We start from the raw sequence: 22712 nt of genomic DNA on the forward strand, positions 1-22712 counted from the left end.
AAGATGTTTCCACTTAGCAAACCAGGTGAGCGAAAAAATGTTGTGTCAGTGAATGCAGAAAAAACCTGTAGCTCTTCTGAAGAGAAGCGCATAATTCCTGCTGAGCAAAGCATTTGCTATAATCGTGGGAAAAGAGAGCAGGATAAGCCTGCCTGGAGACATGTCTACATTTCAGAGAAAAAACATGGCTTTTTAAACTTTGTAATCTCTTCTTCAATAAAAAAAAGAATTTATTGTTAATATCAACAGATTAGCTTGTAGCTTCTGTTAAAGTTTGTTTATAAACAGCCACAATACACAGAGACTTAAATATTGAAGTTAAACACTTAGAATTCTGATAAAACAGCAAGAAAAACCCCACATATCAACAGATAACATTTAAAAAGCCTAAAACAAACTACCTTTTATAAAATATACTTTGCCTCAATAATAACGGTTTCACATAAAAGTTGTGTTACTTCAAAAAATTTCAGAAACTGCTCACTTTCAGAAGAGAGCAACATACAGCCAAAAACATTCAGGGTTCGTATTTGTGCAGCGTATTGAAAAGATATAAGCCACATGTTCATATTATTATGAGTGGAAAGAGTGGACATTAATGACATTACTGTGCATTCTTACCCAGCAACTAGAACATATTTTCCATCTGGTTGATCCTTTAACCTTTCCAGCAGGGACAAACGTACTTTGGCTTTGGTTTGGCCATAGATCTCAATTTCATCTGTAAGCAATCCTATCTCCTTGGCAAGTACATCAACAGCTTTTGGACTCTGTGCTCGGGAAATCTCAATATCACTGGAAAAGAAAACAAATAGGAGCCAGGAGATTTCTCTCAGCTTAGGTGGTCGACAGAGCACAAAACAACAGCAAATACTCCAACAATGGGGTTATTGTAATCAGTTTTTCAGTCCTCTCTCACATTTTATTAACCAAACCTAAATATTAGCTAACACCTAATATAACATTGAAAATATCATGCAGTGTTTGTTAATTGTTAGAATTTCACAGAGTTCTCTCGTTTAATCAGATTCCAACTATTACGTAATGCTTTCATATCAAGCTAGAGATGTGTCTGCTGGATGCTCAAGCATGTCCCACTGGAATGGATGTTTCTGGTTTTGTTTTTCTTCTCCTCCCTCCTAGTATATTTCAGCACATACGCTTTACTGAAATGCACATACATTCCTTGGCCAACAGTCACACAAACACATTAGCTAAGCCCGATCTTGTGCATGTGGCGCCTTTCATCAGAGGGTTCCACCAAGCAAGCTGAGCCTCGCTACTCCCCCGTGAGGGCACCAAAGGAAACAAGGCATTTGAAGATCAACTCATGCACTTATAAAGACAGTTAAATTGAAAATGGCCACATTGCACGAGTTTAATGCACAGGGCTCAGGCAAGAAGTGCAGTGAACTTATAAACTATTTCCAGCAAGGGCTGTGAGTGGCAGCTGAGGCAAGAGGCCAAGCATGGAGCAAACACACATGGTAGATTGCCTGAGGAGTGGTGACTGTAGGCTGGAAGACGCTGTTGTATCTGCAATTCCTGACCTAGACCACCTAGGGTCTTTGGATTTAATACTCCTTCATGGATTTTTCATTTGTGAGCTTGACCTGGTTGCCTCTTACGTCCACGTAAGTGTTCAGCAGCTGCAAGATCCCGTGGAAGTGAAGTCCAAGGCGCAGAACACAAGATGTGAGAAGTTGTCTCCTTTGGCTTGGAATTGCTTGCATCACCCCAAGAGCAAGTTAAAAAACTACCAAGAGATTAATTACTTTAGGCCTAACCAGGCTAAGTTCCTTCCTGCAGTTTCAGTTGGTTACAATATTTTTAAGATATAATTCGATGATGGCATCAAAACTAACGTTCTGAACTTTCAGGCAGTCTGCAAGGCCTCAAGTATTCACAGATGAACACAGAACTACTGCCTGACCTTAACTCCATGTGTGGACTTCGGCTGTTCTCCATCCACCAGCAAATTATCAGTTTGTGCCAACTTAATTGCTTGCAATTCTTTGAGGATATCCTAAACTGGGACCATTATTCAGTTCTAATTCTGAAGGTATTCCACAAATATCCCACGTTTACACCATGCAACAGCTATGTGAAACCTAGAAAGCATCCATCCAAACACTGACATCATCCAATACTACAGGGGCACAGCACAGAACAGTTGGGCTGCAGACCATTTAATTGCATTTACCAACCTGGAATCTGTTTTCTTTCAAAGACATACTCAGTGCATCCTCTTGCATAGAAGGATATACCTTCGGCTTTCTTATGCATCACTTCAAACACAACTACCCATAAAAATGTATCAAGGACACAAGATGAAGGAGCTTACAAACACCACATGACAAAGAATTTTTAAAGTTTTCATTCAGAATGCTCTAAATAAAAACAACTTGAATCTCAGAAAAATATTGGTAAGTTGATAACAGCGTAGTCCCTTAAGGCACAGAAAATTTGTAGGGTGACTACTCTCTTATTGAAGCAATTGATGTATTTGGCAAGGGCAGAAGGATGTAGACTAACATGACAGAAAGTTAATCTGCCTTTTTTTTCTCCTCCTACAAAATATATCAGCCTCTTTACTAAAAGACAGAAGCTATTATTTCGAATCTCAGGCCAGACTATAAAGACTCCCCACAACAACTTCAGCCCTTTCTATTTCCCTCATCTCTTGGGTCACAAATGAGGCTTTTCCCACTCTGTAGGTACCATTGCTGGCAAAAAAGTGCAAGAAGCAGAACTAATCAAGCTGTACACTTATAAATAAATTAAAAGGTAACAGATTTCTAGATAAATAAAATTACAAATATTTTCACATGTCAAGTAAAATTGACAGTGGATGCTAACAGCTCTCTGTTGGTAAAACCACTGCTGCCATTTTTTCCCATCTGAAATTCCCTCAAGAACCTTCAAGGCAACTAGACTTTTAACAACTTAGAAACCCTTTAATGACAGATTGCACACTGATACAGACAATAAGGTGAAAAAAGACATAATTTCACGATGAATTAACCTAAGATTTATACCTTAACTACTACTGGGGCTAAACAACACATACGAAAACTTTAAGTCTGGTCTACTGGACTTGATTTAATAGTAGAAGTATTTTCTGAAACACAGGAAATTAAAGATTTGGTTACAACTAGCATTTAGAAGTCTATATTTGTAGCTAGGTCTTTTAGTTTGACAAGGTATTATCTATATTGGAAATACCAATTATCCAATAAGTTATATTACTCAGTATTGCTGGAAATCTGCAACAGTGGTTCTTCTGCATGATTGAGCACTGTTAAGCGAGAAGTCCAACACCAACAATGGTATATCATAATTTACAAAATACAGGAAAATTTAACAGATGGGGGAAGGCTCTACACCTACTCAGCCTGTGTGCTGGACTTTTTCTTTTGGTGCATATTTGTAAGAAAATACTGCATTACATTTCAAATATCTTTGGAAAAACATCAATTAACACCCAGATCTCACAGAAATCAAAAAGCAGATGTTTCTAGTTTTAGTGCTTAAGCAGCTTTGCCTCATTTTCAATGAAAACTCCATCTGTTTCCACATAACGTGGTGTATTACTGTAAGATTACATTTTATTGCAGGATACTTTCCATCTGATGAGTTATTTTAAATTTAAAAGAAAAAAAAGACAAAGCTACAGAGTTATCAAAGTCTTATTACTGGTTATATTCTATGTTATTATATATTAATTATGAAAATATTTATGTACTAAACACACAATGCCGTAGAGATGGTTGGGAATACTTTTTTCAGAGTTTTTTCACCATCATACTCATAACATCACGTGCTCCAATCTACATATTAACTGTATTATTTAAGGGTAGATTTTTCAGGATTTAATTCTAGAAATGTTGCATTCTGGCTGAGGAAAGGCTGAAGCATTTATTTCCTGTTGCACCCCTGAGTATGATAGAAAACCCATTATTTTTGCATCTGTTTTAAATTACAATTGCATCCATTCCCATTAAACTGTTGTAAGAGACAGCAAAACCTGAATCAAAAGGCTTAGAAAACATTTTGTTACAGCTTTCCAAAAACACAGCAGTAGGATTCAGAATGACAGAATCACAGAGTGGCTGAGGTTGGAAGGGACCTCTGGAGGTTACTTGGTCCAAGCCCACTGCTCACACAGGGCCACCTAGAGCCAATTAAGTTGCCCAGGACCGTGTCCAGGTGGCTTCTGAATATTTCCAAGGATGGACACTCCACAATCTCCATGGGCAGCCTGTGCCAGCACTTGGCCACCCTCACAATAAAAGAAGTGTTTCCTGATGGTGAGATGGAGCTTCCTGTGTTTCAGTTTCTGTCCATTGCCTCTGGCCCTGTCACTGGGTTTCACTGAAATAAGCCTGGCTTCATCCTCTTTGTATCCTTTTATATGCACTGTATTTATACACATTGAAAAGATCCTCCTGAGCCTTCTCTTCTCCAGGCTGAGAAGTCCCAGCTCTCTCTCCCTTCCTTACTACGTGAGGTCCCTGTATGGCCCAGGAGCAGGCACACAAATATGCACAAAAACAATATTGAAGTTTTCCTATGTGGCAGAACCTCACTTCAAGTCCTTGGTTGCTTCCTCTGTCACCCAACACAGCCAGCACACAGCAAAGCACTTTAGCACAGCAAATCACTCAGACTGCTCTCAATGTCAAAGATGTCAGCAAAATACCCACGGCCCAGACACAAACCTTGGGAGGTGAATGACAGGAACTGATTGGAAAGATTCTGTCTATAAGAACAAATATGTTTTCTGCTTTTCACAGGAATTTAATAGTCTAATGCAGAAGAAAGTACTTCTACTGAGGGAAGAAAATAAACACAAGATCAAATGCCATTGAAACCACTGGACCTTAACAAGATCCATAAACACCCCCCTACATTAGGGCTTAGTGATTAGGAACTTCTTGTATTTTGTATTTCTGTTGATGTTGCACAAGCCTTCACTTCCCTCAATGAAATCTTCCAGCTTTAGGTCTTCATTAAATGAAGCTTGGCTCCAGTGCATATCATAAAAGTAAAAATTGATAGGAAACAGAAGGCCATCGTCACAATGAGGCATAAAACAAAACAGCACAACATGTAGTCCACATAAGTAGATTAAAAAATAAGTAGGCATGGACCATTTTTAGGTTCCTTGTCACATTTAACACTTGCCTACTCTTTTTTTTTTTTTTTTGGTTAACATAAAAAAGCACTTATTACCTGGGCACTGGGGTGAGGGGCTGCAGTTTCAAGCAGCGGACGTCCCACTTCCTGTAGTGCTGGGACTGGATCCATCGCTCCATGTTTTTTACCATGTTCTGTTTTTAAACAAAAAAGCAGCACACACCAGCTGCATCACAAACGCTCAACACTAATTTCAAATGATCTCAGGAGTATGTTGAAATAACTTTATGGCAAAGGCTAACCCGAAAACAAGCTTAAAAATCTTTCCATTTAATGCTTTTAAGAGAAAAGAAAAACCACTGCACTATTACTGTCCTATTGTTTGTCCAATTTCAAAAAGAAACAAGACCATTAACATGCTTAGTGGCAGAGAAAAGTGTCTAATTAGGTACTTGGAGATTTTATTCTGGTAAAATGGAGAGCTACTATTCTTCTCTCACACCATCAAAATAATGGAAGATATTAATTATTCCTGGACTGAGTCATGCTGCTTCCACATAAAACAAAGAACTTTCAGACCCTCTATCCATCACACCACAAAAATGTGTGCAGATATAATTCATTAATCTCCATTGTCTTACCATGTTAAGTTATGTTAGTCTATTGATACAAGTGCTTCTGTCAAGCTTTACTGCAATCATCGGAATTTTGACATTTGATTTTTAATTTACCTTTCTCTAACTAAATGTAACAGGCATAACTCACCCTAACTAATTGATTAAGAGTTGCTATTAAAATGGAAAGCAGGTGAGACGTTCAAAAGAGTAAAACAAAACCTAAAACCTAAACTGCAGATACAATTTCTACAACTTACAGAAAGAGTAATGAATTCACAATGTTTGAAGTTGCACTAACCTGCATTCGCATTGCTATTGCAAGAGGACCAACAGCGTTTTCAGCAGCATGGTTGTTTTGCTGGCCATAGTTGTGTTTCTCTGTAAAGTAGAAGTATTATACTAATAAATCACAAAGCTTTTGTGAGTGGGAGCATGTGTATTTGAAAGCTGTGTCCAAACAAAAAAACTGTGAATGTTGACTTGAAATTTAACAGTGTCACTGACAAAATTATGGGTGGCTTCTTTAATACTTCAAATGAAATCACCCACGAGGGTGGATATCAGAGAGCAACTGTATGCCAACACACACATGCATATGGCGAAGCATACATATACTTGAAAAAGAAAATAAGGAAAACAAAGAGATGAATTCCAGGATCCAAACAATTACTTTTGGGGAAAAAAAAGAAAAAAAAAAATCAGACAGCAGCAAGGATTTGAAAAGCTACACATATTTTTAAACAGAACACCTAAATGAGCATGGTAAAGACTCTCCTTTTCCACACATCCATTACAGCGAGACAGAACAATGAAAAGAACAAAAAATACTGTTTAGGACTATTATCCAATGGGACTTAGAATATGCAAAATTTTTTGAGCAGCAAAAGTTATCTTCATCAATGTGACATTAAAAGTAGGTATTCTGAAGAGTCTACACAAATCAGAGTGACTCCAGCTTTAGAGCCAGTTGTAATTGTTTCTAGTGGCAACTTATCATATAATGATCATACATTAGCTACCCTAACTAAACATATTATTTTGTCATTTTCCTGTAATCCTTCTTTTGGCTTGTTCTTCTTGCTGCTTATTGACTTCTATCTAGATGCAATTTAACCAAGATTCACATCGTAGTCTCTGTGGGCATATCAAAGCCCTAGTCGCATTCTGAAGGGCGTAGACATTATTGTAATAAAAAATAACAACTGTATGCTGACAGCTTTATCCTTTTCCCCTGGCAGGGGAACTGAAGTGCTAAACCCTGACCTAGTCAAGCTCTTGCTCTACTTATCCCATCTGTAGAGATCACAAAACGCTCACGTTGCTTTGCACAATTCCCCCTCCTGACATGGGTCCCATTGGTGGCTGGGCACAGAACCCTCAACCTGGAGCTGGAGGGACTGGCAGAGGTGCACGGGGAGCCAGAACAGCACCCCAGCCCAGCCCACGCTCTCACACCCATCACTGAGAGAGCAAGAGACCCTTTCTGCAGGCAACATCTGCCTCATTCAGTATGTTTTCTAATCCTCTCTCAAACTTTCTTGCTAGCAGGCATCTATACTTCAGTTACAAAGCTAACCAAGCAGAAGGTGGTCATCCTGACATTAAACTCTTAATTAAGAAAGTCTCTGAAAAGTCCTTCTACTTGTACTAACACTTGCCATTAAAAAAAAAGAAAAAAATATTCTGGAGATGCTCAGTTTTAGTCTCAGACAGAAGAGTTTTACTGGAACAGTCTGTCACAGTCAGAAGTTGACTGTTGTTGCTTTGAGACCAGGCTGGGAGAGCTGCCAAAGAGACAAATGGAGTAGGAAGAATGAAGTTTCAAATCCCCTTTCAGACAGCTGTGCTTTACAGAAACATTTCGACTTTTTATGTGATTTGGCTGAATATGAGTTCTTTATCAGGGCAGAGCTAGCATGTGTGTAAATACATATCAGAATAAGACATTTCCCTTCAATAAACTACTTCTCTCAGGCTGTCTATGCTACACATTCACCCCACAAATGACTAACCAGGCTTTTACAGGGGTGAAGGTGAAGGTAGAGGTGAAAGTCACACATACACAAACTAGCAAGACAATTACAGGATTGCAACAGCTCTCTTAGGATAAATTTTCCAGATGGGAGTTCGAACAGCATTCTCCGCTTTGGATTATGGCCAGAAGATCAGCTGAATCACAGGCATTGTGCTCCCTCCTCTGACTCACCCCACCTGCCCATCTCTTTATACCCTGTTGTGTGGATGGGTGACAGCTCCTGTCATGCGCTACCTGTCTGCTCAGGCAGCTTAGAATAGGGAAGAGGTGGGGAAATGGTTGAATTTTCCACTAACATACTTAAACCAAATAGACTTCAGCTTTGAAGTGATGGCAAAGGAGCTTGACATCAAATCTCAAATAATTTTTGCATTCTTAAGTTTGGTTCAAAAACTTTTCATTTCTATACATTTACATGTAAAGTATTTTCTGCAAGACACTAGCAGCACTCCCTTGATTCCACAATCAGTAGTGCAGCAGAACAAGATGCTTCACTACTAGAAATTGTATAATTTTTAACATTATGGTAATTAAAAAATCTTCTATCAGTTAAAAAAAAAATACTTGAAAAATAATTCTGTCTCTTTGGAGCAAGTATTTTTAGCTCTACTCTCATGGCTTACATCATTATAGCTGCGCAATTCAGCTATGTGCTTGCAAATTTTGAGTGCTTTTAAAACATTTGAGTGTGTCAGACTACACATATACCTATGTAAGGTAGAAACCTAGCAAGAATAAAAGCTATTTCATGGCCATTGTTGCTTTCAGATTTCATTTAGCTCCCGTGACCCCGCAGCTGTTAAGCTGGACATTTCTAAAGCAAGAAAAAACCCAGAACAATTTCTAAGCACTTCAGCCAGATTCCACCACATACTCAAAGTGAAGAGTCAGTTGTAAGATTCAGTTGTTTCTCCAAGGTCATGACTGCTCCACAATAGGCTTTTAATAAATATCTTGCAATTAAACTAAGTGCATTCTTCCTGTCAAACAGATACCTGTGTTTCATGTACCTCTCTAGTTAAAGTCTCGAGGCCAGCATTTTTTAAAGCTGCTAAAATGTATTTCTGCTAGTTTTTTAAGAGTTTCTCCAAGATTCTGACAGTCTCAAAAGCACAACCATAAAGACAGATGGACATTCAGTAGATAAGTTCTATTTAAATTATCTTGCTAAAAAATCTCATGCTGCCTTTCCAAAGAAATGCTGTACTAAAGCACAGCCCCCTGCTACAACTTGAAAAATGCAAAGAAATGTATATGTTTAGGCCAAATCTTACATTTCCTGCCTTAAGAATGAATTTTGCTGTGGTACATGAACACCACTCAAATGTTTTAGTGCAGTGTGCCAAACAACACTCTTTTAGGGAAGGGAAACCCTAATATTATCTATAGTTCTATAAAGTAAATAAGGCACTAAGACACCTAAGTCTCAAGACACGGCATGCAGTTACACTGGTCTCTGAAGATCCAGACTCCCTCTGCAATGGAGGGAGAAAATGAAGTATCTGAAAGTGGGACTGGCACCAGGCAGCACACAGAGCCAGGAGAGTTCAGCCATAAGTGGTGCCTGCTCAGACTGCAAGGACTGGCTTATCCCCATCCTGCCTTTATAGACTGGCAGCTCTACCCTGCATCCAATGCCTAAGAGGTTTCTGCTTAGAAGGATTAAAACGAGGAGGGGACATTCCCTTTCATTTATTTATTTATAGGTGCTACTAATGCACCACCAATCCCTCTCTTCTTTGCCCCTTTCCCTTTCTCCATTCCACCTTCATCTGAGGGTATGTTATACTAGTAGGTTGGATACCTGCTGAAGAGACCTATGTCCACAGATACTTAACAATTATATTCACCAATCCCTATGCAAAGTAAATGGGTAATAAAGATGCAAGGAGTCTCCTAACCACTAGGCTAAGAAAAAGAAAATATGAATTATTGTTGAACAACTTGTGCCGTATCAGCAAGGAATAAGGCATGGCAGCCACTCTTGAGATCCTTATTATAATAGGTTCAGAGCACTGTTCTGGAAGGTGGAAGACAAAGGCCTGAATGCCCTCAGATAATTGAGTGAATAATAACCCAGATCTCCCGTACCTGCAGTGTGTGTTCAAGTCAAGAGCATATCACAAAAGATAAGGAAAGGAATCTCTTGCTAAGGCCACGTTTTGCATTGGAACAGCAGCTGCCTTATTATGGGCCTGATCTTGCATTAGCTCTGCGTAGAGTGTCTGCTTAATTTGTCCTTAGGGAATATACCTCATTTAAGAACCATACAATTAGTTTTCCTTGGCCTTATGCCCATTTCCCCAGTTTTGTATCAATAGATGTCAATAAGCACACTTGTGACAGATTTAGAAAAACACTTACCCAGCCACACTACCCATGTTCTTCCTTATTTTCCTACTCATTCTCAGCACAGTTTCATCTGGACAATGAACAGTCAAATTCATATATATATATATAAAAAAAAAAATCTACAAAATATCTAGAGATCTTCACAGGACTTTAAGGAATTTTACAGCAAACACAATTCTAGCAGTAGAATAGAATAACTTCTGGGAAGGTTTCTTAGTTTTTTCCTAGTAAAATTCCGTAGCATTTTTCAACGGATAAATTAATTAACATATATCCCCTCCCCAACCAGTCAGAGGAGGAGAAGGGAGGGCAATCCAAACTTTTTTTCTATAAGTATTTACTGCAGGAGACATTCTGCCTGTTCTTAGCCACACATGATTTCTCTGCTCCCTCCTGCACACAGCTTCACAGCACTTTGCAATTGATATTTTTGCCCTTCTTTTCTTTGTGTTCCAGGCAAATCCACAGAAGTCACAGGATAACACAGTGTACAAAACAACACTGAATAATAGCTCAACTGATGACCCAAAAGTCTTCCCTCTGAATTCATTGAATCTATAGGCTCACCACTTCCTTAACAATTCTGGTCTACAGAATCCGTTCCAGCCTTTCTTCCCTCAGCTGACATCTTTTTCCTGTTTCATACACCAGAGACACATAGATACATCCCCTATACACAAGCACTAACTTTTAAAGGCCCTGTCCCAAAGATGTAGCTTTTAACCACATTGTGTTGTCACCACACACTTATCTCAACGACTCACGGTACATCACATTCAAGAACTGTTATCTTTTAATGCCTCTTACCTGACAGCAAGTCACGAGAACAACTGATAATGGTGGTTCCAGGCTTTATCCAGCTCACAGGAACATCATCAGGTTTTGTACTGCCAAGAACCACCACATCTGCATGCTGAAGCTAGGGACAACCCAAAACACCCCCCAGAAACAAAAGAAGCATTTAACGTTAGAAATACATTCTTGAATATGCAATAGCACTTAAAATAAAGTCAGGCAAACAAACTGAAATCAGGCAAGTGGCGTTAAGAGTCAGCACCAATATTTAATGGGGATTACATACTTTCAAAGAAAAAGCCCTATCATTCTCCAAAGTCCTGTCCAACAAGATAACCTGGAGAGACATAAGAAAGAGAAGGGTTGAAAGACAGTAAATAGGCAATTATAAAGAGCGTAGTCAGATTCTTTGACAATAGAAAACCAGGCCAGCTGATGGGAATGCAAGATGACCTGATCTGCAAACATCAATGCCTTTGAAGAATACCAATAAAAGAGTTACTTCCTTCTCAGTTCATGTTTGCTAATCAGTGCCTCTGATTAAGTTCAACCTGACAGATGTTGGAGCAAAAATGGTTACTACAAAAATTCTTATAATCAAAGACATAAGTGTCTTCCTTTCCTCCCTCCTCTGAAACAGGGCGCTTACCGGTTATCTGAATCACCATAAGGGACAGCATCAGAGGCAGACATATAAAGATCCACTAAAAAAGCAAAATTTGTGCACAGCATGCCTCAAGCCTGAATGCAAAAATTATTTCAGAGATATACTGATTTTAGGAATATTTTGAAAAATTCAAGTTAATACCAAGTGTCACAAACTCGGCGAGCCTCTCCATGAATTGATTTGTGACAAACATTCCAGCTTCTTTTTTGGCCAAAAGTGCTCTGACGCAACCCTGCCCAACACTCCTGCCAAGAACGAACGGCCACAAATCCTGTCAAGATAGCAGGTTTTTGGCAGAGATGAGCATCCAGGAGATGAGAAGAGCATAACTGTGGAGGAAAAGGCAGAAGGCTGAAAAAGCTCCATCTTCTCCTCAGAGGACACAAGGATGGCCTAACGCTCCTTTGAGATCCACATGCAGAATCAAAGCCAAAGCTGTGGGAGAAGATCTACTTGCTTGGCAAATGATGAACACTTCAGTCAGAAGTCCTGAAGTACTCTTATGATTACCTGCAAGCACAGAGTCTCAACAGTCATTCAGCCTTATCCAAACTGCCTACACGCCTCCATCTGGTGTGAATATCAACTTACATGCCCCTCCTACATGGCTACCTAAGTCATAATGCTTGACCAGTGTCAAGTCAAATAATACTGAGGAATTTGCAAGCAAATTTGGATAAAAAGATGCTGCAATGACTTGAGTACCAAGAATACTATGCTGAAAATGCACTTTCCCCTGCAAAAGTAAGCAGCCTCTGCCATAACAGTCAACATCAACACAGAGAAAAGCAGTGATTATTCGTTGTTACATTAATCCAGTCTTTTTTGTAACAAAATAATGATTCATATTCTAGCAGTTATAACGCGTAGACTGAAAGTCAGGTATGTTATCCCATGCAAAGCCTCTGGGACAAGGACTAAGAGCTTTGCACTCTATTTAGCATCATGAAACTATTAACCAGTTGAGAGCTGTATGCAACAAGTAATAATTTTGACAAATGTTCAGCCAACGCATTTATGACAGAATTGATCCAATGTAACTATAATGCCAGCAAACAACTGACCTGACCAAATATTCATCTCTATGACTACCGATCATAATGTTCAAAAATGTTCTTAGCAGCTGAACACAATCATTTTTGTAGCCAATGTTAACACTAGTTCAGATGGCTAATGTTGCACATAGCCATAAATGCATCAGAAAAAGAACTGAACCTTTCACCTCATTGCCCTGCCCCACCTCCTCCGTCAAAAGAGTTGTATCACACCGCAGCAAACACTTGTCCTGTGGTTTGAAGACACACAGATCTCAGAGCCTTCCCCACTATGATTCCCTTTTCCTTATTTCACAAAGAAAGTAAATGTAAAGAGAAACAAACAAACAAAGGTACAGATACAATTATTTTATGTGCAACTACTGAAAAACTTGTGTGGGGAGTCAATAAAGTATATAGCACAAACACTTTACAGAACTTTTTTTTCCCCCAGTGAGTACTTTTTAAAAATTATATCCAGAAACTTGTTTGACTGGGAGAGTGAGTCCACGGAAAACAAAATAGTTGCTTACAGAATTCTCGGTGTTCTTGGATGAGATTTCTGTGATTTCCATCAGGACTTTTCAATTTCATTTGCAAGATGTCATGCCCATGCTTCCTCTGTTTTTGTTTTGTTTTGTTGTTTTTGGTTTTTTGTATTTGTTTGTTTGTTTGTTTTTTCCTCTCTTGCCACAACCTACTATTTTGACTGCCTGTAAACCACTAAAGCAAGCAGCAAGCCCTGAGAGGCATGTGCAGGCTTATCTCCTACATCAGGAACAAATCACAGATGTTAGAGATAGAAAATACTTGTGAAAGAAAGCTCTTTTTCACACCCAGCCTCCCTAGCAAATGCACTGCACAGTGCCCAGACAGAGGATGCACCTGAGAGGAACCAGATGCTCCAGGCAGCCGTAGCCAGAAGCTGAGGAGATGCCCACGATGAAGAATGTGTGGACACAGGGCCACCGACTGCCTGGTGCTCTCTGGGCAGCAAGGCTGCCTCCCACCAGGCAGGCAAGATGAAGGAACAAGGAGCATCGTATCAAACCACTCCTAATGCCCAAGGCAACAGGCTGAAGACGACGTAAGCTAATACTCAAGTAGTACCCTGCCTTCTCACCGGTAAATATTTTTTCAGTTGGGAAGAGCTGTGCCAATAAATAATCTGAAACCTTACCTCATGACAAAATATGGCTCTCTCCACCAAGATTTAAGTAGAAGCAGATTAAGAAGCACCACCCATTCCCAAGACAGATCACCAAATGTTAAAAAAACAATGGACTTTCCAGCCAAGTATTTAATGATAATGGTACAAAGTAACTCTATATTCTAGACAACTGAAAACCCATTTTGCCATGAAGCCTAAATAAAAATTTCCCAATAGTTAAAACTGACTGCTACAAAAGTCATTTTTAAACATACAATCAAAGAAAAAAACATTTGAAATTAATCTTTGAAATGCCCTCAGGTTGGTTTGTTTGGTTTTTTATTTATTATTATTTTGAATAGCCCTCAGTTTCCTGGGTCTGAAGTTAGACCAGCTAAAATTTAAGAGATGGGGTGAGGAATAGGACCTCCATTCAAAGTTTTTTCAGAACCCTCCTTGTGAAAAAAGTAATTTTATACACCACTATCCACAACAATTCTAATTACTTTCTGAAATCTTGTAAATTGATTATGTCAGTGACTAGTTACAGGTACTTTTTCCACCAAGGAATATTCTACTTATGTGGTTTCTTCCAGCTCCATCTCTACTTTGGGAAGCTGAAGCTACTGTTTGTAAATTATTGGCAACCCACTGGGACAGCTATGCGTGGTCTGCTCCAATCTCTCCTCCCTGGCCACAGTCCTCAGGGATGAGCCGCAGTGAGCAGCCACCAGCTCCCTGCTGCCATTTGCCCTACATGGTGCAGGTAAAAATTAGGTCCACAACTCTACTATGGGCTCAAGCCTCCTGCTCTAATGCATGGTTTAAGAACTGTTCCTCTAGCTCACAGGCTGGGAGGTAAATTTCAAATTGTGAGGAATAGATATGGTGCACACAAAATGTTGAAGCAGATTTTGTCTACAGCATCATCACTAGAAACTCTCACGCAGCTCCTCTCCTCTCCTCTCCTCTCCTCTCCTCTCCTCTCCTCTCCTCTCCTCTCCTCTCCTCTCCTCTCCTCTCCTCCCCTCTTTCATGCTTACTTACATGCTTACAATACAAAATGTATTTTTCTGTCAGCACCAAGACTCTTGGTCTTATCAAGATAGCAAAAACAGACAGCAAAGGACTAAAAGTTGTCTAATTGTCTGAAGCTGAAATGTTGCATCTAAGGAAAAGCAGACTGTGGCAAAAAGAGGTTCTTATTCAACCTGAAGAGGAACCTCCATTTATGCACTCTGGCTGAACCACCATCCTAATTCTTGACTAGGCTTTTACACACAAGTGTTCCATTCCTAACCATAACTAGATAGACCAATTTTCAGTTCTTTTACAAGAAAATTGTAGGATAGCAGCTCTCTTTAGACAGCCAAAATGTGGTTCACATACAGAATACATGTAAGTTGATGTGTTGAAATCATGACTGACTGAATTTAGATGACTGAAACGAAACCCAGTTTCCTCATAGGTACTAAGTATTCGCCATGTTTTGGCAAGAAAAGAATCTGTATTTTTAAATTTGAATCTATTTGATAACCTCCTTTCATACTAGAAAGCCTAATTCTAACATAATAAAGGATTAAGCATGTCAGTTCCCATTCTTCACCTGTAACACTGAATCAACTTTTGTGTAGCCCTATTTTTACCTGACAACAAGTGAGATGTTCCTGAAAGTATGTGAGTGGGTCATTCTTCAGGCGCTCTGCAGTGATTGCGCTTTGAAGAGTTATCTATACAAAGCTTTACAGAATGATAATATCTTACCTATTTCCACCAAAATGTTCAAGTCTTTATCTCTTACTTCATAATTAATTTTACATACAACACGTAAATTAAAAAGAACAGCATTTCTTCATGGCAACTATATACAGCTGTACCAGAATCTTCCGAAATATACTGTTTTCTTTCATTTGTGATTTTATTTGAAAATCCAGGAAGCTCAAGAGTGTTGAAGGACATGGCTCAGCTGTGCCATGATGATTATTTTTAACAGCTAGAGTCAAGCAAACCCAAAATTGAACAAAAAAAACATTAATAATTTGCTCATCTTACCAAAATATGAAGTGGGGAGGGAAAAGAACATACAAAGTGTGTCCATTAATCATACACGTCAAAGAAAGGAAATTAAAATGTATTGTTATTTATTTTATTCCCTTTTTCCTGCCGTAACACAGAAAAGACTTGCTTTAAAGGAGCACACTAAGTCAGATGGTAGATGGTATTATGCTGTTTGTCAGCAGAGCTACCTCTACATTGTTCGACTTTTCCTAAGGTGGACTAAAATATACCGTCCTCTTGATTATTTTCAAAATATTTTTGCAAAAGTGCATGAGTAATAAAAGCAATAACAAGTCCATAGCAATATAAAACCTGATCTAAAAGACCTGCAACCTTAGTGTTGTGTCTCTCATTTAAATTGATGGAATTTCTAAAGAAAACACTTGCTATGCTGTCTTTAAAAACAAAAAGAAATCAGCAGAGCTACTCAAAGGTAATGTAGTACCTGCTTAAGAAAGGCATGACACCATTAAGTTCAGGATTAGTGCTTCAGTGCAAATGGGCCCAGTCAATGGATTAAGACAAATAAGGTACACATACCCTTAAGCTCCATTTTTCTTTTCCTGGTGTATATTTGGTGGGGGAGGAACATCCAAATGAAATGTTCATACTCTTCCTAAGTTCATCCCTCACTTCATACATGAAGTTATTGTGCTATCATAGGTTATACTTCTAAGCAACAGTACACAGACTTTTACTGTAGAGGTATCATATTCAGAGGAAGGACAAAAAGTGTACAGCCATGTCTAAACTCAGCGTACTTTTCAATAAAAACAAAACATGAATTAATTTTTCCAAGACTTGGAAAAACTTTGGCATTGACTAACACATTCTCCTACTTAAAATTCAGATAAATAGACCTCAAGAGAAACCTTATGAGCCTTTAAACCATTTTTAATTAATCAGTGCTTCGAATAAGTGAGAGAAAATTAATTCATACCATCAGTTATAATCATGTTATCTAACAACATTTTACTCTAAGCACAGGTTGCCACAAGACAGCAGTGCCTCACTGTCCAGTAGGAAATCTCTGCTTGTTTTCTGACTCTCCAGCTTCTGAGAATACAAGACAATTTTCCCTGCGTGCATTAGATTTTATCTAGGAGCTAGAGTTAACTATAACTAAGTTACATCCAGGCAGGTTCAACAACGTTCTGAAGGTTACTGGTGACACACTGCTCCAGGCTTACAGATGAGGAAGAGGAAGGTAGAATTCCCCCAAGCTCTGCTGATTAGTCCTCCAGGCAAAGCAGAAACTCCTTTACTGCCAAAAGTTAAAATGAACTTGGGAAGACTGATGTGCAAAGGCTCAAACTGCCTCCTGCTTAGGCCTCCTATTCTGTTTCCCATCAGTGACCTGCTGCAAGAGGTAAGCTATGGGGAATTATAAAAAGCAAAGCATGATTATGGGAAAGCATCTGGATGGAAGGAAACATCTCTCTCCAGCACATAGACAGCACTGCACCAGCAGCTCTGGCCCGCTCCAAGACTTTTGCTGTGAACCAGTGGAAACACCTCTGGCCACCCCATGATCCACACCATCCAGCCCAAAGCAGTCCTCTAGCACAACCCCAGGCCATGAAAAATAATCAAAGAGAGAGACATGGCCAGTATTAAGTTCACAGTGCTCCCATCTCCAAGAGTGGCATATGTTTCCCAAGTGCCGTCAGTCACTTAAAGCACAGAGCTGAGACAAGCCTGACAAAAACATCCGCAGCTGTGAAAACACGGATTTGCCAGAGACCTTTCTAACTATCACAGCTGCTTAAACTGATTTCCTCCTCCTGTCCTTGCCTTCAAAACCTAGCGGTTTGATACTATTTTGCATTGGCTGCCACCTTGTGGTAAGTGCTACCAGATATAACGCTACAGCTGTCACTTGCTCCTCATCCCTACAGCGACTTGCAAACAGCCCTGGAAGTATTTGCACCTCTTCTACAGCCAGCATATGAACTCCTCTGCACATGTCCAAAGGACAACACCATTACCTGTTGTTTTATTCTGTGGAATTTGGATCTAAGGGATACACTGGGAAGTCTGGCAGGAAGTCATACCGATTTCTAAGTTATTGCTAAAAGCTCTGTAAAACGCAACCAGGAAGACCAGGTAAATTAAATCTTTTGAATCAAGGCTCCTAAATTTCTCTGAAGCCTTTTACAGTTCTCTTCAAAGATCAAGATCCTCCTTGTCCCAAACAGGTAGCATTTGCAAACCTTTAAGACACAAATTCAATGAAAGTAATTTCATACAGATGACTATATCACAGGATGAGAAGAAACTGGGCATCTCTCGCACTGAGGGAAAGAAAAAGGGAAACCTAACACATTTGTTTGAAAACGTACCTCCAAATTCATTCTCTCACAGCTATTGGTGTAAAGTAATGGAGTCATAACAGCTGTTGCTACATATGTAATATTCTGGTAGAGATCCCTGTTTGCCTGAGCACTGTTTCTGAGCAAGCACGAAGGAAAGAAGATCCTAACTCATGTTGGCTACCAGCGAGCTCCAGTGCCCCAGTGCTGCCCATGACTGCAATGACAAGTCTCCTCCTCAGGAACAGCAGGGGAGGTCAGCAGCACCATGCGAGCAGCTGACAGGGTTCAACAAGGCCAAGTGCAAAGTCCTGCACCTGCGTCAGGGCAATCCTTAGTATCAGTACAGGCTGGGGGATGAAGGGCTTGAGAGCAGCCCTGTGGAGGAGGACTTGGGGGTACTGGCGAATGAAAGATTGGGCATGAGCCAGCAACGAGCGCTTACAGCCCAGAAGGTCAATTGTATCTTGAGCTGCATCAAAAGGAGCATGGCCAGCAGGTTGAGGGAGGTGATTCTGACCCTTTACTCTGTTCTGGTGAGAATCAACTGGAAATCTTTTGTGCAGCTTTGGAGCCCTCAGTACGGGAAAGACGTTGATCTGTTGGAGACAGTCCAGAGGAGCTCACAAAAATTATCAGATGGCTGGAACAGCTCTGCTGTGAGCGCAGACTAAGAGAGTTGGGGTTGTTCAGCCTGAAGAAGAGAAGACTCCAGGGAGACCTTATTACTGCCTTTCAGTACCTAAAGGGGCCTATGAGAAAGATGGCGACATACATTTTAGTAGAGTCCGTTACAACAGAATAAGGGGTAACAGTTTTAAACTAGAAGAGGGGAGATTCAGGTTAAACATAAGGAAGAAATTTTTTTACAATGAGGATGGTGAAACACTGGAACAGATTGCCCAGAGAGGTTCCAGATGCCTCATCCCTGGAAATATTCAAGGTCAGGCTGGACAGGGCTCTGAGCAACCTGATCTAGTTGAAGATGTCCCTGCTCATTGCAGAGCGGTGGAACTAAATGACCTTTGAATATCCCTTCCAACCCAAACCATTCTATGATTCTATGGGGGGGATGCAAGATGACCCCTGGGCATGGGGCAGGCAGAAGATCTCTCTCTCACCTGTCTCTGCAGCTGAGGGGCTTTCCAGCGGCAGCTCAGGGTGGCAGCTCCCTCCTGCTGCAGCACGCACTGCAAGGCAGCACCCACTGCCCCACCAGCTCCCACCAGCAGCACCGTTTTCCCACCTGCGTGACACAAGGAAAAGTCATTCAGAAGCTCGCGGCTGCACAGGCACCGGCACCAGCCTCTGCCGGGCCACGGAGCTGGAGCGCCTGCGTGAACCTCCCCTTTACCAGGGCACCTATCACCAAAGCCCTCAGAAGAGCCAGCAAAGCGGCTTCTAACAGGGCAGCACTGTGTGCCTGCACAACCTCTGCTGCTGGGGCACCACGGGCAACTCTTTCCAAGCCCATGCAGCAACAGAAACCACAGGTTTTAAGTTGTTACCTGGTGACTCTCCAATTTGAGTAAGCAAATACTGCTCTTCTGGTTTTCTGGTATTTTATTTGCACAAATTCTTTCATTAACATTTATTACAAAGTACATTTGAACTCCTGTTTACAGTTCTGTTACAGAAATCCTTGTCTCAACAACTAAGAATCACTATGAGAGACTGCTTCTGAAATGCTGCCTTAAACTAGCAGCTTCACACACTGTAAAGCCACTTGTTTAAATCTGCCATTTCAATGTTAGGATTTACACAATGCAACCTAAAACAAAAGATTCACTTAGCAGTTATTTACAGGCAGACGTGGATTTCTCCAGCTGTTCACACTAATCAAAATTGCCAAGTGAAATACCTAAGTGATATTTCTATTTTTGGTTTTGAAGCTTCAGGTGTCTTGGGTGGCTTCAGTGAGATTAAGTCTGCTGATGTCAGGTAGTCCCTGTCTTATCTCCAAAATCTCCAGGACTGAGATCCATTTCTGCAAATATTACGTTCAGATCTCACTAAGGTTCCTCACCAACAGAAGACAAATATATGTCAGGTGGGAAAGAACACAAACCAGAAAACACAACAAGGTGAGAATATATTTTTCTCCCACCCAGGACTAAAACTGAGAAAATCAATTAGGCTAAAATTAATGTAATAATTATGATATAAGGTCTCACCTAAATCTTCAAGAAGCTCCATCACAGCACACACTGTAGGAGGAACTAGACAGTCATAGGTATCACCACGTACCAAGCGTCCTAAGTTTACATCAGATACTCTGTAAGGAAAAAAATATGACAATTAAAAAAAAAAAGAGAGACCAGAAGAGGAATCTGTGAGTTTGAACAAGTAACATGAGCCCACAATTAACAGGCAGCTCTTCACTCATTACAGTGGGCCACCCACGGCACATGGGGACAAAACACCTCAGTGGAACCAGACCAGCACTGCCGGAGCCCAGCTGAGCCCGAGGCAACACACCCTCCAGGGCTCAGGCCAGGGGGAACTTGGCTGTGTCTGCACCCCCCCTGCATCCTCTCTCATACACAAGGAGGCTCTGACTTTTGTATTCTGTCAATCTCCAGTACTCCAGATAATGGAAAGGTGACTAATTTGCAAGATTTTCAGGTGTTTTTTTTTTTTTTTCCCCTGAAATTAAAAAAAAAAAAGAAGACAGGAAAAAGAAAAAAAAAAATGGGTAACAGTCTTGGGAGCAAGAAGGCTGCAAGAGCAGCAAAATGGTAACCCAGATGCCTAAATTATGCCATTGGTCTCTCCAGAGAGCAGTGCAACTCAAGACTGATTTGAAAGCTAAAACTATTACAGCCTACTCTCCCACTGCAAGAGAGTGCTGTAAGGAAGTTAAAGCTTTCTCTGCAACTTTTTCTTCAGTCCTTCTTGTGAAAATTTTGGGGTTTGTGTTCAGTACTTTTTGACTACCATTTATATTACTCAAGTACTGAGATACCTTTAGTATCATTAGTAAATCTGAACTTTGATTTTGATTTCTTTGAAAAGGCCATGTCCTGAATATACCATATACAAAGATAATGATCAAAATGACTTCAACAAAAGACTTCTCATTGATTCAGTGGCATCTTTTATCACTGCTCAACAGCACAGCCAGACACATTGTCTGAGGAATCCATTAATGAAAAGCAGAGGGGAAAATTGATTTTAAAGAGCCATCAGCATTGCATCTGCTAATGTTATTTCTCAGTGCTTCACTTACCCATCCACATCCTTCTCCGGTTTCACAGCGTTTAATACCTTACTGCTATATAAGCTTTCTGGGAGGTCAAAGGCAAGGCCTTGCACATTAGGATCTTCATTAAGTCTCAAAATTTCATTGACCATCTAGGAAGTGAAGAAAAAGCATCAAAGATCAGAACAACAGACAAAAGAAGAACTTAAATAGAAGGGGATAAAACCTATATTTTAAAACTACCTTATAGCCACCTTTGCTTCTCTCACATACTACTGCAACTAAATGGAAAAGCAATAACCTGCTTTCCTTGTTTTATATTTCCATGGCTTATCAAATTAAGCCACCCTGACTCTATTGTAAACATTTTGCAAACATGTATTATGTGACATTATGCTGCCAAAAGCATTTTGTCTTTCACTGTTCCAAATCTCAGCAAAAGCTCGACACATCAGAAGATCCCTTTAGAAACAAGCAGCCTTGTTTACGATATGGTTCAAAATAGGATCAGATCATGTACCAACACAGAACATGAACAAAAAGTTGTAACACTGGCAAAAGCAATTGCACACAATAAAATGCATATTATTAAACCAGCATATATTGTTAGCAGTTTTCCTTCTCAAAACACCCTGATCCTAAGAGCTGTCAGTCATCCTGTGAAGAATTGCTATTTTGAAAAGGCCCTGCACAAAAGTTTAAGGATTTCAAGTACTGAACCAGATATGAGTTCAAATATTTTACAAAACGCCAATATTTGACATCCAAGACTGTATTGCCTACCCTGGATTGCTTCATCTCTAAAGTGCAATGCTGATCCATAGTGATATATGCTATTCTGCTGTGACTGCAAACAATACAATGGAATTAAACATCTTAAAGTTTTCTCATGTAAGAAATGTCATGTGAGCATATCTTTCCATTATATAACCCATGACCCCAGGTTCCAGTATAAGTTGGGGAATGACCTATTAGAGAGCAGCATAGGGGGAAGGGACCTGGGGGTCCTGGTAGACAACAGGATGACCATGAGCCAGCACTGTGCCCTTGTGGCCAGGAAGGCCAATGGCATCCTGGGGTGTATTAAAAGGGGGGTGGTTAGTAGGTCAAGAGAGGTTCTCCTTCCCCTCTACTTTGCCCTGGTGAGACCACATCTGGAATATTGTGTCCAGTTCTGGGCCCTTCAGTTCAAGAAGGACAGGGAACTGCTGGAGAGAGTCCAGTGCAGAGCCACGAAGATTTTTAAGGGACTGGAGCATCTCCCTTATGAGGAAAGGCTGAGGGAGCTGGGGCTCATTAGCTTGGAGAAGATGAGACTGAGGGGTGACCTCATTAATATTTATCAATATAT

General features: G+C 40.2%; 1 protein-coding gene across 1 annotated transcript in view; it reads right to left on the reverse strand.

The window, feature by feature from the left end:
• The window catches only part of MTHFD1L (methylenetetrahydrofolate dehydrogenase (NADP+ dependent) 1 like), a gene marked incomplete at both ends in the record, with an annotated part of 146005 nt that overhangs the window by 116445 nt on the left and 6848 nt on the right, over positions 1 to 22712 (reverse strand). Inside the window, 7 exons of the mRNA XM_080341821.1 lie at positions 622 to 795; positions 5236 to 5333; positions 6055 to 6134; positions 10951 to 11062; positions 19281 to 19405; positions 20334 to 20434; positions 21389 to 21513. Coding sequence (XP_080197947.1) covers positions 622 to 795; positions 5236 to 5333; positions 6055 to 6134; positions 10951 to 11062; positions 19281 to 19405; positions 20334 to 20434; positions 21389 to 21513 — 815 coding nt within the window. The remainder of the gene's footprint in view (positions 1 to 621; positions 796 to 5235; positions 5334 to 6054; positions 6135 to 10950; positions 11063 to 19280; positions 19406 to 20333; positions 20435 to 21388; positions 21514 to 22712) is intronic.

This window comes from Nesoenas mayeri (genome assembly GCF_963082525.1).
Source record: "Nesoenas mayeri genome assembly, chromosome: 3".
In the NCBI taxonomy this organism is placed as follows: Eukaryota; Metazoa; Chordata; class Aves; order Columbiformes; family Columbidae; genus Nesoenas; species Nesoenas mayeri.